The 16,932-nt window shown below is 41.2% G+C and overlaps 1 protein-coding gene and 2 pseudogenes across 2 annotated transcripts; 2 read left to right on the forward strand and 1 right to left on the reverse strand.

Annotated features, from left to right (window-relative positions):
- Positions 1-657: 657 nt before the first annotated feature.
- Positions 658-2,033, forward strand: LOC136539599 (uncharacterized; annotated as a pseudogene).
- Positions 2,034-3,405: 1,372 nt separating this feature from the next.
- Positions 3,406-11,962, reverse strand: LOC136538810 (valine--tRNA ligase, mitochondrial 1-like; annotated as a pseudogene).
- A 2,550-nt stretch (positions 11,963-14,512) lies between these two features.
- Positions 14,513-15,995, forward strand: LOC136538809 (heavy metal-associated isoprenylated plant protein 39-like). Of its 2 annotated transcripts, none has more exons than XM_066530767.1 (3): positions 14,513-14,735; positions 14,833-14,911; positions 15,607-15,995. In XM_066530767.1, exons 1-3 carry the CDS (start codon positions 14,727-14,729, stop codon positions 15,831-15,833), a joined length of 315 nt encoding a protein of 104 aa, XP_066386864.1. In that variant the 5' UTR covers positions 14,513-14,726; the 3' UTR covers positions 15,834-15,995. The 2 variants fall into 2 exon arrangements, with proteins under 2 accessions (XP_066386864.1, XP_066386863.1); XM_066530766.1 differs by having other exon boundaries at positions 14,519-14,735; positions 14,830-14,911.
- Positions 15,996-16,932: the final 937 nt, after the last annotated feature.

Raw genomic sequence — 16,932 nt, forward strand, 5'->3', positions numbered from 1 at the left:
TCTGACGGTCAGAGGGGTTGGAGGAGTTCCCTGTCTTCGGCTAGTTCGCCGGTGATGATCTGCGCTAGGGCAGCGACGGGCGATGAAGTGGCGGTGGAGACCGGCGGTGGTGGTAAAGGCAGTGGCGCTTCCCGCCGCTGGCAGTGCCACCCTCTGGATCGGATTAGGGTTAGGACCGTGGGGCTGTGGCGGCGGTGAACCTCGTGCTTTGAGCCGCCGGCCCCCACCTCTTTATATAGCGCAGTGCGACGGGGGCCCACCAACCATGTAGGGTTGGGCGCCCCCGATCAGGGCGCGTGACCAGGGCCCAATAAGCCGTTGAGCTTATTGGTTAGGAGATCAATCTAACAGTAACAAACAATTGAAAAAAGGGAATAAGAAAATAAAAGAATGAACCAGCAACTTATAATATGGATGTTCGAGAAAAAAAATTATAATATGGATGGTATCTAACTTTTTATTAACAGGTAATATATACATTGTATTGGCATTATATACATTGCTCAGTTAACACATTGGTTACAACTAAGCATACACTGAATACAATGATACACAGCTCTCCTGCGTATTCGAGAAAAAAAAAACTAAGCATACACTGCCCACACAACTCGACCAAATTTCCACTTCCATCATGCTTCTGATTTCTAGGTCGGTGAGATGCAACTTTCAGAGAGACAGAAGTCACTTCAAGAGAATTATTACCTCAGTTGTCAATGTTCAAGTTGCTCAGAGCTAAATCTATCAGACCTTGTTATGAATTCATTTTGTTGTCCACAAAGCAACTGCCTCGGTGCCATATCAGAATCAACTTACTATGGGTCCAAAGAGAATTTTGTCAATGTTTCCCTAGGAGGATCTTATGTCTGCAAACCATCATTGCCTGTACGGTTATTTTCGTATACTATGGTTTTTTAAATATCTTCTCATTTACTCCTCTAGTCACAAATAAGTGGCCTTTTAGACTTTAACATGGTCTTCAAAACACAACTTTGAATACTACTTTTGCTACAGAATATTTATGAATCAAAGCAAATTTGTTTACTTTTATGACACTATATTTCGTGACACCTAACAAATCTACTCGTGTTATTTTTAAATATCCAAACTCAAACATATAAAAAGAAATATGCAATCAAAATTTTGAATGGTTGACTTAAGATAACTTCAAAACATCACTTACTTGTGACTGGAGGCAGTATTTAATGATGATGGATCACAAATGACATGATGATGAGTTTCTTTTTGTTTAGGATGTATCAAAGGTTGTTGGTGTCAGTCTGAACATAGATCATGGATGTTGCACGAGTTGTAGATCCCATATTGATGTGTTGTCTGCTCTGGCTACATCACACAGGGAAGAATCTACCATCAATAGGTATATTCTTCACAATTGCATATGAAACTTCAAATTTGATTACCTCAACTTCTTGAGTTCTTTTAGGAATTGTAAATTTGAAGTTGAGGCACCCATATAGCAAAGGCTCTTGCGCAGGTGAGGTTGCTCATTTGTCTTTGTTCAAATTCTGTATCCAAGTCGACTTGCACTTGTGTACAACTGTACACATAAGTCATGTTCTTATGAACATGTGGAAGTATGTAGGCCGAAGACACAATTGCAGAGGCATTTGCAAAGGTAGGAGACCAAGAACGAGCAAGAAAGCACTGTGAAGCATCAATTCAGGTAACCATGTTTCTCATCCTCAATTGCCACTAAGGATATTTACTTGTCTGGGGCCCTCTGAGTATTTGGAACATCTTTCCGCAAAAGGTGAGGTCCATATGCTATTGCATTATGCTGAAGAAGTGACCCCTGTGATGCTGCATATCCTCGAGAAGCTGTACCACCCGAAACACATCATCATTGCGCACGAGCTTACCAAGCTTGTTTCGATTCTGCTATCCCTGGGAGATGGGGCAAGCGCCGCAGCCACATTCGCTCAAGCAGAGGCAATATTTTTCGCTTTACTACGGATCTCATGTGGAGAAGACTGACATACATGGGTGCCCTGAGGAAAGCTGTCAGCGACGTGTAGCATGCTGACAATCCACATGCGCAAATGGCCGGGGGGGGGGGGGGGGGGGGGGGGGTGCGGACAATAAATATTTACAGAGCAGTGTAATATTGCTGGGTGCAGTTAAGGGGTGTTTGGTTCTTTAGGGGCATCGGACGTTCGGATGCTATTTAGGAGAACTAAATATGAGTTAATTATAAAACTAATTACATAGATGGAGACTAATTTACGAGGCGAATTTATTAAACCTAATTAATTCGCCATTAGCACATATTTACTGTAGCACCACGTTGTCAAATCATGGACTAATTAGGCTTAAAAAATTCATCTCGCAAATTAGCCACAATCTATGCAATTAGTTATTTTTTTTGTCTATATTTAATACTTCATGCATATGTCAAACATCCGATGGGACAGGGACTAAAATTTTCCAGTAGGAACCAAACACCCCCTTAGTCGCTTCTAAAATTCATGTCACATCGAATTTTTAGATACTAATAAGGAGTATTAAATATAGATTAATTACAAAACCAATTATATAGCTAGAGGCTAATTTGCGAGACGAATTTTTTAAACCTAACTAATCCATCATCAGCATATATTTACTGTAGCACCATGTTATCAAATCATGGACTAATTAGGTTTAAAAAATTCGTCTCGCAAATTAGTCGCAAGTTGTGCAATTAGTTTCATAATTAGTCTATATTTAATACTCCATGCATGTGTCCAAACATTTGATGTGATAGAAATTTTAGTAGGTCCTGCAGAAACCAAACAGGCACTTAGTTTGTTTCTGGACAGGCGGGAACTATTCCTGGCTAATGAGCTTGGGGAATTTTCTGAGTGCTTATGTTAATGACTTGTTTCTGAATATTATTTCCTATATACTCATTGCCTTAAACAAATAATTTAATTGACTCCTGATACTGGTGCTAAATACTCGAGGTCTCCCAGAAGCGTGGGTGCGGTGGATCTGGCCATCTGGGTCTGCTTCGGCAATATGTTCATTTGCACCGTCACCCCCATCATCTTGAAATGTACTAAGTCAAACCATCCTAAATTTAACCTAAGTTTATTCAATAATAAACAATAATTACAATATCTGTTAGATAAATTATAGAATGTATTTTACAATTTACCTCTTAGATGTAAATGTTAATAATCTCCTCTGCAGACCGGTCAAAACTAGTCTTTTCATAATTCACCTTTGTGAGCGAGTTGGTGGGCTCTGCGTACAGTCAAGCACGTTACTTCCTACGTTCCATATTATTTATCGTTTTAAAAAAGACGTGGTGCATATGAAACAAGGAGAATGATATAGTATTTGACTTAACTGTATAAGGCCAAAATGACTCCTATTACGAATGGAGGTAGTAATATTTGACAAAATAGTGATGGGCACATAGGTCAGTTGACAAAATAATGAATAACAGAGGGTATTAATTACAGGGCCGTAAGACAAGCTTTTTTTTGAAACTGTAAGACAAGCTATTTACACATTGAAGGTACTTTCTTTGTCAGAGTTCCACGAAATCATCCATCCAAAATTCCAAACACATGCAAAATCTACGTCAGTGATTCGTATAGCTCGTTCAGAAGAGAAGGCTGATGTGTCAATCATCTAACTTCGTTAGTTGTTTGCATCTAGCTTACTCTCAACCTCGTCGATGATCTCGAGTTCCCCCAACAAAGTAGCGAGTTTCCTCGTATCCTCGTCTTGCTTCCTCTGCGGAGCCTTCTTGCTGTAGACCGAAGCATTCATTTTCTGCGACAAGGTGTCGTGTTGCCTGCATTTTGGTAATAGAAAAAAAGACCACTGAATACACACTGGAATTGCTAAACTAGTCCGATACAGAGATGGTTGAATAGGAAGACAGATTGTGACCACACTTGCCTTTGGATATCCTCCATCTTTCTCCTTAGTTTCTCACGCTTGGCTTCAGTGTTCAGAGCTCCCTGAAGCTGGAGGTACACGGATAGATCCTAGTTTACGATATGTGTGGCACAGTGAGGTGGAGTTGGATCATCCTCTGTCAGGATCTGGTAGATTACCGTTTGGATCAGTGCTTATGTTTTCTGGTGGATTAGTAAAATAAATACTGGAAGCATAAAAAATGGATAATAAAAATAAATACTGGAAGCGTAAAAAATGGATAATCCATCAAACCTTCAGAGACGATACAGATGTCAGCGTTGTAATTTGGGAATGGTAGCGCTGAATGCTGGCTACAGTCTCGAAGCTTCGGCAGAGCACAAAGGCAGGGCGTCTGTTCAGATGCACACAGGAAATGTGTAATTAGATTCAAATGAAGTAATTCTCATGAATCAGAAGAATCTATTGAAATATCTGTAACAACACACATCATTTCTCACAGAATGCTAACACAGATATAGCGCATTTCATTAACACAATAACACAAACAAACCTTTCATATGTATCTGTTGATAGCCGAAGTGATCGTAGCTTGTTCACGATATCTAACACAATCTCCATTTCATTCTCAATATGATCATTTGTCCATTTCTGTCAAACAGAAAAAGTTTCCTAGAGTGAAATAGGGGTTACAAAGTTGTATTGCAGGATGTGGAGTTATCTAATCTCTCAATCTGATGAGGTAGATATGCCTTATCAATTTTGTTCGTTTCTATATGTATATTCACTTCAATGCTCCTTCCTCCTATTAAATATTTTTCCTCAAAGCGTATTGCATTTTTTCATTTATTAGACTCCATCTATTTTCCCCATACCAAAATAAATCAAATTGGAATTCAGAACATCAAATTCTTGGAAAGACAAACTTGCTATGAAAAGTAGCAACTTTTTTTAGGGGCGCAATGGCAGCAGTTTTGCCTTTCAATTAAGCATGAAAGAGAGAGTTTATGTACAAGAGTTGTGGCATTCCTCCAAGCCAAACTCCCGTGCCACAGTAGCAACGCTCAGGGAAAAACTCCCAAGAGCTGAGGCAACTCCTATGCCTGTATTTAGAACGCCCGTCTGTACACTGGGGAAAAAGTAGCAAGTTACCTGTACAACTGAGGGGTCTTCTAATATCATAATGGAATCTTTCCTCCAAGCCTCTTTAGGTTGAGGAAGACGCTGCCAAAGCTCCTCAGTTATGTAAGGCATGAATGGATGTAGCAGGCGCAAACCAATCTCCAAGCATACCCATAGTGTATCTCTAGAAGCACATCTTGCAGATTCAAACTCTAGAGATTCAAATAAGGTTTTATTGCTTCAATAAATACATCGAGAAGCTGGTACTGCCACCACGAGTATATAGAGGAATTTATATGCTTCTAATGATGTCACAGTCTTGCCAATAGCCTTGTTAAGTACTGAGAGTATCCATTTGCAGACTGGTGGCAAAGAACACACATCAACAGTTTCTGGTGGCCTGTACTGCTCTCCAAGCTTGCTCATTGCAAAACGAATTGCATTCCACAGTTACATATAACCTGAGAAGTATAGGAAATCAGCGCAAAGCGAAGGGCATCGGTACCACACTCTGGAATTCCGTCAGGAAAATCCTTCCTCTGGCCATCTTTTGCCTTCTCTAACTCTTCTGCATCCAGATTGCCATTTTCCAACTTTTTCTGAAGATTTTCCAGCGATATGCCATTTATTACATCAATGGGATCGATGACATTTCCCAGTGACTTGGCCATTTTACGGCCATGCGCATCACGGACAATGGGATGCAAGTAAACCTGATAAATAAACACAAAAGACAGTCATTAATACAGGTTTCATCTTCTACTTGTAAGGCATCATTTCTACTATGTGCGTAAAATGGAGTTTCTGATGGTCACTAGGGAATTGGTTTTCTTCACATTCAGCATAACTAAAAATATTGAAGTTGAGTTAGACACAGAAATCATGTTAGATTTTAGGTGATTATGTAAACTGCACTAGTTTCAAGTACACAACATATGGTGCAGAAGAACATCAATTGGTGCAAGGGATTTACATGGAAGAAATGGTTTAAAGTGATTAACGCTAGTTAGAATGTTCTCTAACAGGCCAAATTGATGGAGGTTTAAATAGCTCAAGCATCAGACATGGGTGAATTATTAAATATTATTGATTTCTAACCTTTAACAAATTATTATTTTTTGAAGGCGGGCCTGGTGCAAGCGGTAGAGTCTTACCGTCTGTGACCGGAAGGTCCCGGGTTCGAGTCGTAGTCTCCTCGCATTGCACAGGCAAGGGTAAGGCTTGCCACTGACACCCTTCCCCAGACCCCGCACAGAGCGGGAGCTCTCTGCACTGGGTACACCCTTTAACAAATTATTATTTTTTCTAGAATGCGCAGGAGAGCTACGCGTCTTTTATATTAGAGAGTTAGAGAGAGAGAGAGAGAGAAAAAGAGGGGCGGGGGGGTGTAAAGGGCCCCATATAAAGCAACCACTTCAATGTCCTGTAGGATGCCGAAGAAGGTTGCAAAACAAAAAAAAACTAAGACTAGTCGCTGATAAACCAACCCCTCTACCCTACCCATGACCAGCTCCTGGAGCTTTGTCCCTCTAGCCAAGCACCAGAGCCTTGCGTCATCTATATCTATGAAGAAATGAAGGGCCAACGACAAGGAAGGAGAGGCCCTATCAAAGACTCCTTGTTCCTAAAGTTTTGTCCATACCCCCAGGACCAATGTTAAAAGGCTGTTACACTGGTCTACAGTCTACACGGAAGTGGAACTGACAGAGCAAGAATTTGGCACGGCTACAATTGACAAAAGATTGGCACTGCAGTTTTGTCAGAATACTTACCTTCTGAAATGGAACATCCCTGCCGAGTTGCATTCCCATCATCGCCATCCGTGCTACCCAAAAGAATAGGATATCCGATACAGTTTCAAGGACAGAACCAGGGTAGAAAGTACTAAGATCAGGTTTATCATCTGGCCAACCAAGTACACTTAATGGGAAGAGGCCAGATGAAAACCATGTGTCCAATACATCATGATCTTGATCTAACTGATATTTCTTTGCTGGATATCTCTGCTTTGCCTCCAAGATTGCATCATTTTCATTCCTTTCAATAATCCAATGGTCACTGTAACTACCCATATCTTTCTCTTTGACATCTTCTAGTGTTACATACCAAGCAGGTATGCGGTGTCCCCACCAAAGTTGTCTTGAAATACACCAATCACGTATGTTTTCAAGCCATCTGCAACACTGAAAAGTCATGTGGTATTGATCATTGTTCTATCAATTCTGTAATCCAGGAGGGTGAACACGATGCATAAACTGACCACAAAAAAGGATGCATGCCTGAAGCAAAAAAAGTGTTTACCGATACCAGTCTTGCACATAGTGTGGTGGAATGATCTCAATCTTTTTGGATTTGACAGCATCAAGAGCTACCTTTGCCATAGAGTTACAACTAACAAACCACTGGGGCCTCATCATTGGCTCCACAACATCTTTAGATCTTGAACAAAGACTCAAGCTTGTCACAGTATTCTTTGTGCCTCGGTACAGATCCTTGATTCACAAGTGAAAACTTTATACAATTTTGCAATTACAATAGCAATAAAATACAGGAAAAGATGGATAATAACAGCAAGATAAATAAACAGGCAAAAGTTTCAATAAAAATAGGAAAACAAAAATTTCAGTAATCTTCAAACAAATGTCATATAGTATTAATAAAACAGGTTTTTCCCACAGCGAGCAGAAAAAGCTGAGGCAGGTCAAAAGCTTTAATGGAGTTACACTACTAAATATTATAGCTGGAATGGAAAATATTTTGCCAAGCAAGGAGTGGAAAAGATAAAGCCAATTGAAGAAATAAAACATGCTGGTAACAAGCAACAATCAAGTACTGGTGCATCCATTTAACAATTAAGCTTACTCTTTGTAACAATTGATAAGCTTCAGGTTCAAGGAAATCAAATTATGTGCACAATTACTCTATATATTATTGGTACAACAATCAAACAGTATTCAACTATATTTTTTTCCCTATTTGATTCAACTGAATCGTGAATTCTGGGTATACACTCTAAGATGGTTAAGAAACTTAAATAAAAACAATTTCTAGCAAACCATATTGAATTTCTCGACTACAAGAAATAGAATTAATTATGAATAGCAGCAAAAATAAATCATCTAGCAACACCTTATCCTTCAATGCATCAATAACAGCAGTACGAGCAACAAAACGTGGCATCCCTGAAAATTGTGGGCCTCCCATTTCATTTATGTTACCATCATCTGTGAAAATGTTAATGAGCTCAAGGTTATGCCGTTCCCCAACCTTGAAGTCATTGGGATCATGAGCTGGTGTAATCTGCAGGATAGCAGTAAACCACAATATGTATAAAAAGAGTGGATGCTTATAGCAATATGTAAATAGACCAAATAGGAAAAATCAAAATCAAGGTATCCAAAACACCACTATGAACACACCATCCTTGACAGCGCCAGTACCAAAATTAGGATCCACTAACTCCGCATCGCAAATAATTTTGAGTTTTCGGCCATTGAAAGGGTGCAGAGCATATTTTCCATGTAAATGCTTATATCTTTCATCCTGTGGATGAACAGCGATGGCAGTATCGCCAAGCACTGTTTCTATCCGCGTTGTTGCAACTATAATTTCACCAATACCTTCTTCTAGAGGATAGGCAAAACATATCAAAACACCAAACTGCACTGGAGATCTATAACCAGGAACCTCTAACAAAGTCTCTCCTGTAAGATCCTTATGGTCAACCTGAAATAGGTAATAGATACATTATTATATTATACTAGAACATTTGGGTGCTGCAGTTATGCAAGGAACCAAACTGTCCGTTCTGTTGGAAATGTGGAAGTGTCATGTACCTCAATATCAGAAATTGCTGTTCGAAGTGCACAATCCCAGTTCACAAGATGATGAGCCCTGCATCAGGGACCAGGGTAGTCCATCCAGAAGACATATATCAATCAAGATGGAAAATTCCAACATAACACATAATAAAGAAAAAAAACAACACTTTGTCGATGTAGAACCAAAGATACCACATACAGATTACAGAACTTTCAAGATTATGGAAAACTAACCTATAAATTAGGCCATCCTTATACATCCTAACAAAAGCCTCAGTCACAGCTTTTGATCTCTGCTCATCCATTGAAAAACACTGAACATAGATTGCAAGGAAATTAGTTCAAACAAAACAAAATAGTATTCCATACATAAATGTAGAGTTTTCCCAAGCTAAACTATTGAGGACAACAAAAAGGAATACCTCACGTGACCAATCAAGTGAGGCTTTGTACTCTCTGCTTCTCTTTGTACTCTTTGCTGCTTTGTATTTGTACTGTTCTTGTTCTTTATCAATAAATGTTGTAGGGGTGCAAACCCCTCCAGTTTCTTTCAAAAAAAAAAAGTGAGGCCCCAAGCATGCGAAGCTGTTTCAGTATGGTACCACCTTGCTGGTCTTTCCATTTGAGGACCTATGAAACAAACAATTGAAAAAGGGAACTGGGAAATATAAGAATGAACCAGCAACTTATAAGTTATAATATGGATGATATCTAACTTTTTAACAGGTAATTAAGTTAACTGAGCAATGTATATAATGCCAGTACAGAGTTTTGGAATTTTCTGTGTCAGATGGTAGATTGACGTATGCAAATTTTCGTTGCAGTATGGACATCAGTGCACACTGACATGAAATGTAAAACATATTTTGGCATTAAATCCTACTTAAGTGTTTAAACATGGCTATCAATGTGGCAATACACCTTGAACATTAGAATTCTATTGTCACTAGTGAGGTTGAATAGGTTATACTTAAGGAACCAAGCACTTACCTCAGATAAAAAATTCTCACGTCCTACATCATGCCTTGATAGATTCCTCTCACGCATGAGTTTTTTCTCGACCACCACCTGATGGTGCAAAACAAATAATTTAGCTGATGCAAGCTACCTATAGAGTATTGACAAAGAGATAATCAGCCCACTCCCATACTGTAAAGAAGAGAATTATCAACCATGGGTGGTATTGCAATAACACATAATTTCTCATGTAGAGGAAACATATAGTTGTATCCCAACTACTTATAGGCCACTTTAGCTTTGTCCTAAGTTAAATATCTCTAACTTTGAAAAAGTTTTTAGAAAAAATATATTAAAATATAAAAGTCCAAAAGAATGCACTATCAAATTGGAACGGGTGGAGTATGTTTTATGTGTTGAACTTATCAGATGACAGTAAAAGAAATACCTGTGTAGCTATGCCAGCATAGTCCATTCCAGGAACCCATAATAAAAGGACATTAATCAGTAGTCACTACCTCAATAGCTGCTGTGATTGCATGGCCTATGTGAAGCACCCCCGTCACATTAGGGGGTGGCTGGACCTGAACAACGTATAAAACATAGATGTGTCAAATGATTCCTATATTGCACAAAGAAACAAACAACCTCACTGTGTGAAATCAGCTAACTGAACAGCAACATAATGAGTGAGAGCAAATGTTCCTTCTTGATATAACCCTTTGGAAAATGAAGGCACACTTACCATTACAAATGGAGGCTTTGAGCTTGCTGCATCTGCTTCAAAATACCTGGATGCTTCCCACCAGGAATACCATCTACATGATAAAAAGGGAAGTAAAAAACAATTGATTCACATACTTCTTACAATGAGTTGCAAAAGCTCTGATGTTAGCATTCACTAAAGTGATAACAAGCAACATACGATTTCTCAACGGCGGCTGGGCTATATTGTTTCGCCATCTGAGAAGCCAGCAGTTTTTTTTTTGTCCAGCAGGGGTATCAGGATCAATGAAATCCTCTGGACTCTCATCGATGGCTCCTCTCTTCCTCTGCTTCTTATCGCTCTTCTTAGCACGACCTGCATCTGATGCCGCTTGCCCCTACAGACGACCAGAGATGAGACAAAGATTAATCAGATCAGTGAACGAAATGGGGCATTAAGTCATTGCCGCCACCTGGAGCCTAGCCGCTTCCTTCTGCTTCGCTTTGACCTTTTTCTCCTCCTTCTCTTTCGCCTGTTCGTCTAATACATTAGTCACAACTGAGGATACACAACTCTACCAAATTTCCAGTTCCATCATGAACACTACTACAGGAATTATCCAAGTTAGTACCTTCTGATCCTTTTTCAATTTCCGCTCCAATTCCTTCTCATCTAGCGGCTGCAGCCAATACACCAACGGCAACAAACGAATCAGACCGATAAAAATGAAATCAGTTGCAGCATTCACTACGCATCAACTAAACATTGCAGTATGCTTCCACAAACGCAAGCTGAACTCTTATTTTAAAAACACACACACAATTCACCAAGAGCATCACGCTCTTATCGCCGAAAGGGCACCAAATTGCCAGCGCCACCGACAGAACAGAGCGGGAGAGGAAGCTCCACCCAAAAACGCTCGCGGTAAACGCGACTAAATTCCCGCACAGCCTGAACAGGGGCGTCGCACTCACACGCCAATGGCATTCGAGAATTCAAAGCGGCGTGAGAGGAGGTCGAGTCCGCGGGCGCTCTCACCTTCTCCATGGCGTGGATCGGGCGGGCCCCGCACTCGCCGCCGGCACCTGCGGCGGCGGTTGTCCGGATGGAACTGGACCGCTGGAGCCCCCACGTCCGCGCCGCGGCTTGCTGGGGCTTCTTCCCGGTCCCGGGGTTTAACAGGGCGATCGAGGAAGTCGGAGAAGTGCTCGAGTGGCGGCGCCTGCCGTGTGATCGGTGACCGGGATTTATACGAGGCGGCTTCGTGAGGGGCAAGGGGCCCGCCACAGAAGTTGCGCTCCCAATCCAATGGTGGAATCCAGGGAGTGCTTGACTGGTAATCCGAGTCCTCGCGCTCGAGGGCTTGATCAATCCGAGTCTCATTCCGAGTCCGGCGCCCAGAACTGTGGGCCAGCGTCGTAGCCCACTAATGGAGCTTGGCAGTAGCAGAACAACGAAACTGTATCCTTGCCATGCTCACGTAACAAACAAGGGGAGAGCGTGCGCTCGCTCCCGCACCGTCATCCCCCCGGCGCGCCCCCTCCACCGGCCTCACCGCGCTCCGCGTCCAACAAGGATGCAAGGCAGCAGAAAAACCAACAGGGGATACTGAGGTGAGGCAGCAGAAAGTCACGAGGTAGATGCAATACTCGATACTTTTGAAACATCCAGATACAATATACATATGAAGACAGATGAAACACTTAAAACATGTGTCTGAAACACTTACAAAAACACCTGGAAAAACACTTGATACCATTATAAACATATGCAATATCTAGATAAAACACTTGCAACATATGTGTGAAACATATGTAACATCCAGATAAACACTCTTGCAATACATTTGAAAAACAGATGAAACATTGGGAACAAACGTTTGCAACATACGTGTACAACCATTGCAACATCTATACGAAACACTTACGACGTAGCTCTGAAACATACGCTTGCAACATGTACTTTCAAACATAATATCTACTTGCTGCTTACGAAATAAAGGCTCGTCGACGTGCAGAGTTCACCGGAGGCAGCCGTGCCGTCGCCACCAACCAAATCTAATCATTATCGTATTAGAAAAAGTAAATTTGGAGGCCTAGCGTTAAACCGGTGGGGTGTCGACCTAAATCCTTGGATTCAGTTCTGAATTTGAACTGAATTAAAAAGGATCTTGAGTAGTTGTCCCATTTTGTTCCCAAACATGGCTGGTGGATTTTGTTGAGACTAATAAAGTCAGTTCAGCATCGTCGGAGGGGTCTGTCACCTGTCTCTAAGAAAGGGAGAAGTAACAAAAAAAAAATGCGATAAATTGAAATTGCTAACATGTTCAAAGCTATCAGAGTGTAAAACAAATAGACCACAACATTGACATGATCTATTTTTCCTCAAAGAACCCTACTAATTTAGTCCCCAAATATAATTTTATGATCTTTAACAATAACTAGTTTATAATCATATAAGAAGTTTATACCGCAAAAGTGGTTATATTAGCGGTCAATAGAATTTATTACAAATTATATATTACGAGGCAAGATAGCTGGAGGAGAAGCCCAAGCGATAGGTAGTGTCCTAGTGGGATGGATAGGATGATGTGGCCTCACGAACTCACATGGAAATGTGGTAATAGGGTTTTGCTTTATAAGAGCATAGGATAAGAGAAATTAGCGATCAAAGTTTTATCTTAAATATTACACCCAGTAAAATCATATCTTTTACTTTAGGATAGATGGAGTATATAGTAGGGCAGTAGGCATAAGGTATTAAGGTCAACTTAAACTCTGCCTTAAGAATCGGATGAAAGGTTTTACCTTTGATGATCCAGCGAAACGTGAGAGGCAAGTCTATTTGGCAGCAAACTTCATCCAAGTTTGTTTGGAAAAAAAAAAGCTCCATCTCTCTCTCTCTTCTTTTTTTTTTTTTTTTTTTTTTTTTGAGAAACGCTCCATCTCTAATTAACCCCTCTAATAGAGCGGCCAAATTAAAGTGCGTAAAGCAGCATATGATCCAGTTTCATCTTCAGTTTCTCAGTTGATGATACGGGGTTCACCAGCCCGGCCCAATTGCGCATCTATCTTGATGGTATCTGCTGCTGGCCTGTTGCAAACCAAACAATAAAGACCGCAGCCCGGACCTGGAGGATATTCCGAGAAGTTTTGTACAAGACAAAAAAAGTCCCTGGAATCAAAATTTTCCAAAGAGATTTCATCATCTTGTGAAACCACAAAGCCCCCAGTCAGGCGCTAGCTCTGCGAGAGGCGGAGTCTCTGAATTTTTATCCTTTTCCTGTACCGAAAATTTTTAGCCACACGTACGTAGAGTTCTTCCTTGGTGCCAAACAACCGGCGAGCAGCAATTTGCTGTCTGGACCTGCTGCGTCAAGCATCATCTAACGACGCCTGAGAGACCGAGTCACATCACTCGCTCAAAATGGAATAGGATAAGAAGAATGGTACGTATCACTGTACCAGGCGTAGTGCCACCGCCCACACCGTCAAGACCCCGTCAGGTCGACGACGACGCCTTCGACCGTGACCCCGTGCTGGCATGCGGCATCCAGCCACCCTCCTTCTGGTTCCAGAGTAAAGTCCGGCGTCTTTTCTGCGTTCGGTGGCGTGGTCGGTTGGCATCGACTTGTCACGGGGCCTTCAGTTCAGTCCTTCACAGCTTGTGTACACACAGCGCCTGCACTGCATGCACGCAAATTCATTCAGACTGAATTCAGAACGAGAGGCGTCACAACAGGTGCCCAAACAGAATAATAAAAGGCATAGTTCCTCCAAACGAAAGGAGTGGTATCAATAATCAACCACCCCTTTCGTACGTCTTCTTGAACGCAGAGTTCTGCGAGGAGGGATTACTAGTCACTTTGTCAACACGAAACTGATACAACGTCTGAATCAGGCCGGCCGCACGTACGCGAACGCACAATATATTGTTTCCTTCAAATCAAAAAGATAAGAAAACAAACAGAAAAGACATAAAACTATGGGTTGGCGAAATAGACAGCCTCACCTCCTCAGCCTGCAGTGCCAGCCAAAACAGCCCCTCGGCCTACCCGGCTACTCAGCACCAAGAACAGACGGCCAAGTGCACTCGCGCCTTCATATAAAGGAATCCACCAGCAGCATTAGCTTTGGTTTCTTCTCCTTGTATGAACATACCCATCGCAGGGCATTCTCGAGCATAGCGTCTGCCTTTCCCCTCCTCTCCTCCACTCCTTTGTCCAAAGCTTCGAGATGGCTCAGGTATGCAGAATTCTCCCTCCTGATTTGGTTCTTCAGTAGTTCAGTTCCTTCGATTGCTCATACTGTAGCTCTGTGTTGCTTCATCGGTCCGCAGCAGAAGGTGGTGCTCAGGGTTCCAACCATGACAGATGACAAGATCAAGCAGAAGGCCATCGAAGCTGTTGCCGACATTTACGGTAACATTTTGCACCCACCCTCTGGTTGACTGTCTTCCTGTTTTCTGGATGATGGATTGTTTTGCTGTTGAGGCTTGGAAAATATGTCCTGCAAAAGAAGGCATTGGATATGGTATTTGCACAAACTAGCATATTGTTTGTTTCATTGTCTGCCCACCATTCAATCTTTAAGGCACATACTTCGAATGATTAGCATGAGTTTTAGACAGAAGCTCGAGAGGAAAAATCATATTAGGTGGAATTCGCTTATCAAACATGCTAACACAAAAAAGATGAGGACCACATAGGACATCCGTGTGTGGTCGGAAGGACTCTTCTTTATGCATGAAAGTTGTTATATATGCTCGGTGCGGGTGAACAGTCGTAGAAGGGGTTGGTATATGTTTCACAAAAAAAAAACTGGGGTTTTCAAATCCAGCACATAAATATTTGAAAAAACATGTAGACTGAAAAAAAAACTAAGCAACCTGTCTATTCGATTCTAGTTGCTATCAGGATATTTACTTGTTAGCAGTAAGCAGTTATAATCTTTGAAAGAATGTTTTCTCAGTCTGGTTTTTCTTCACGCCATATCTTAACAGTAGTACAACACATAAAATGGAAAATAAATGTACTTCTACAAAGCACTGAACAAAAAGAAAAGAACAATGTGTCAGCAAGAAAAATTGATGATACATACATTCTTTCGTGCACAGGTATTGACTCCATAGCAGCGGATCTGAAGGAGAACAAGATAACCATCATGGGCGAGATGGACGCAGTGGCGATTGCCAAGAAGTTAAAGAAGATTGGGAAGATTGACATTGTGTCTGTTGGACCTGCAAAAGAAGAAAAGAAGGAAGAAAAGAAAGACGAGAAAAAGGAGGAAAAGAAAGAAGAGAAGAAAGAGGAGAAGAAAGAAGAGAAGAAAGAAGAGAAGTGATAAACCTATAAAACATATAATATCATCACATGGCCTCACCTATCTTCAGTTGCAATAGCTTTGACTTTGGACTGATGTTGCTATGTGGATTTACTATGTAATATTTATACTACAGAGTACATATTAGTTAAAAATAAAAGTACAATCTGTGCATTGCTTTTAGCATCTACGCTCCCTCCTAACCAACTTATGTTCATAAGTAATTAGATGTTCCCTTCGTTTTGCAGCAAAGTGATAGGAGCTCTGCCTTTCAATTAAGGTAGAAAAAAGAGACTAGATGGCTAGATGCTCAATCTAACTAACATTTATCAGGAAACTCAAATATCCTGGCAGACCTGTATCTAAAAAAAATGAATCATATGCATACTCCTTGAAGCAACGGAGGACTGGACAGACTGAATCTTGAAATCTATATGAATAATAATTAATATACTTAAACTGCCACGTTGCACCTATCGCTGTCACTTAAAGAAAAGGTAAATTTTTTTAACAGGTATGAGTACCAATAAAGCAGTCAAGTGATCAGATGCTGCCAATATCTTAAACAGCACCGGAAAGGGGCAATAATGCATAGACTTCCACCTCTTAGTGCTTAAAGATAATTCACCATGCATTTTACAGGCTTGTCTAATTTCTAACATGTAATCAACAAATCCTATGCTAGGGTTGGCAGAAATGACTTTCTGTGCAGAACCAATACCAGGAAAGGCACAAGTTGTTAGCCCTTGGATCTTCGCAACGGGTGAGCCGACCACTCATCGTCATTGCCGACCACACACTATGGCTAGAAATAGAAGAGGGAAGGAAGAACAGAGCGCGCACACACACAGCACAAGCACCAGCGTTGGTCGGGGCTCTGCAGAGAAGATGGCAAAATTAAACTCGCTCTCTTTACTAAGTTGCAGTGGGAAACTATATATACAACTCTACACATCTAATCCTAGTACATAGACATGTCAGACTGCCATGCTGCTATATTGACTAGATGTGACAGCGGGGCTGATTTTGGCACATGCCCCTGCTGTGGCTATAGTGATACAGAGGAGCCTTTCGGCGCCTGCTCCTGCAACAGCTACAGTGCAACAGCAGGAGCCTTTCG

The sequence above is a fragment of the Miscanthus floridulus genome, chromosome 2, assembly GCF_019320115.1.
Source record: "Miscanthus floridulus cultivar M001 chromosome 2, ASM1932011v1, whole genome shotgun sequence".
Lineage (NCBI taxonomy): Eukaryota > Viridiplantae > Streptophyta > Magnoliopsida > Poales > Poaceae > Miscanthus > Miscanthus floridulus.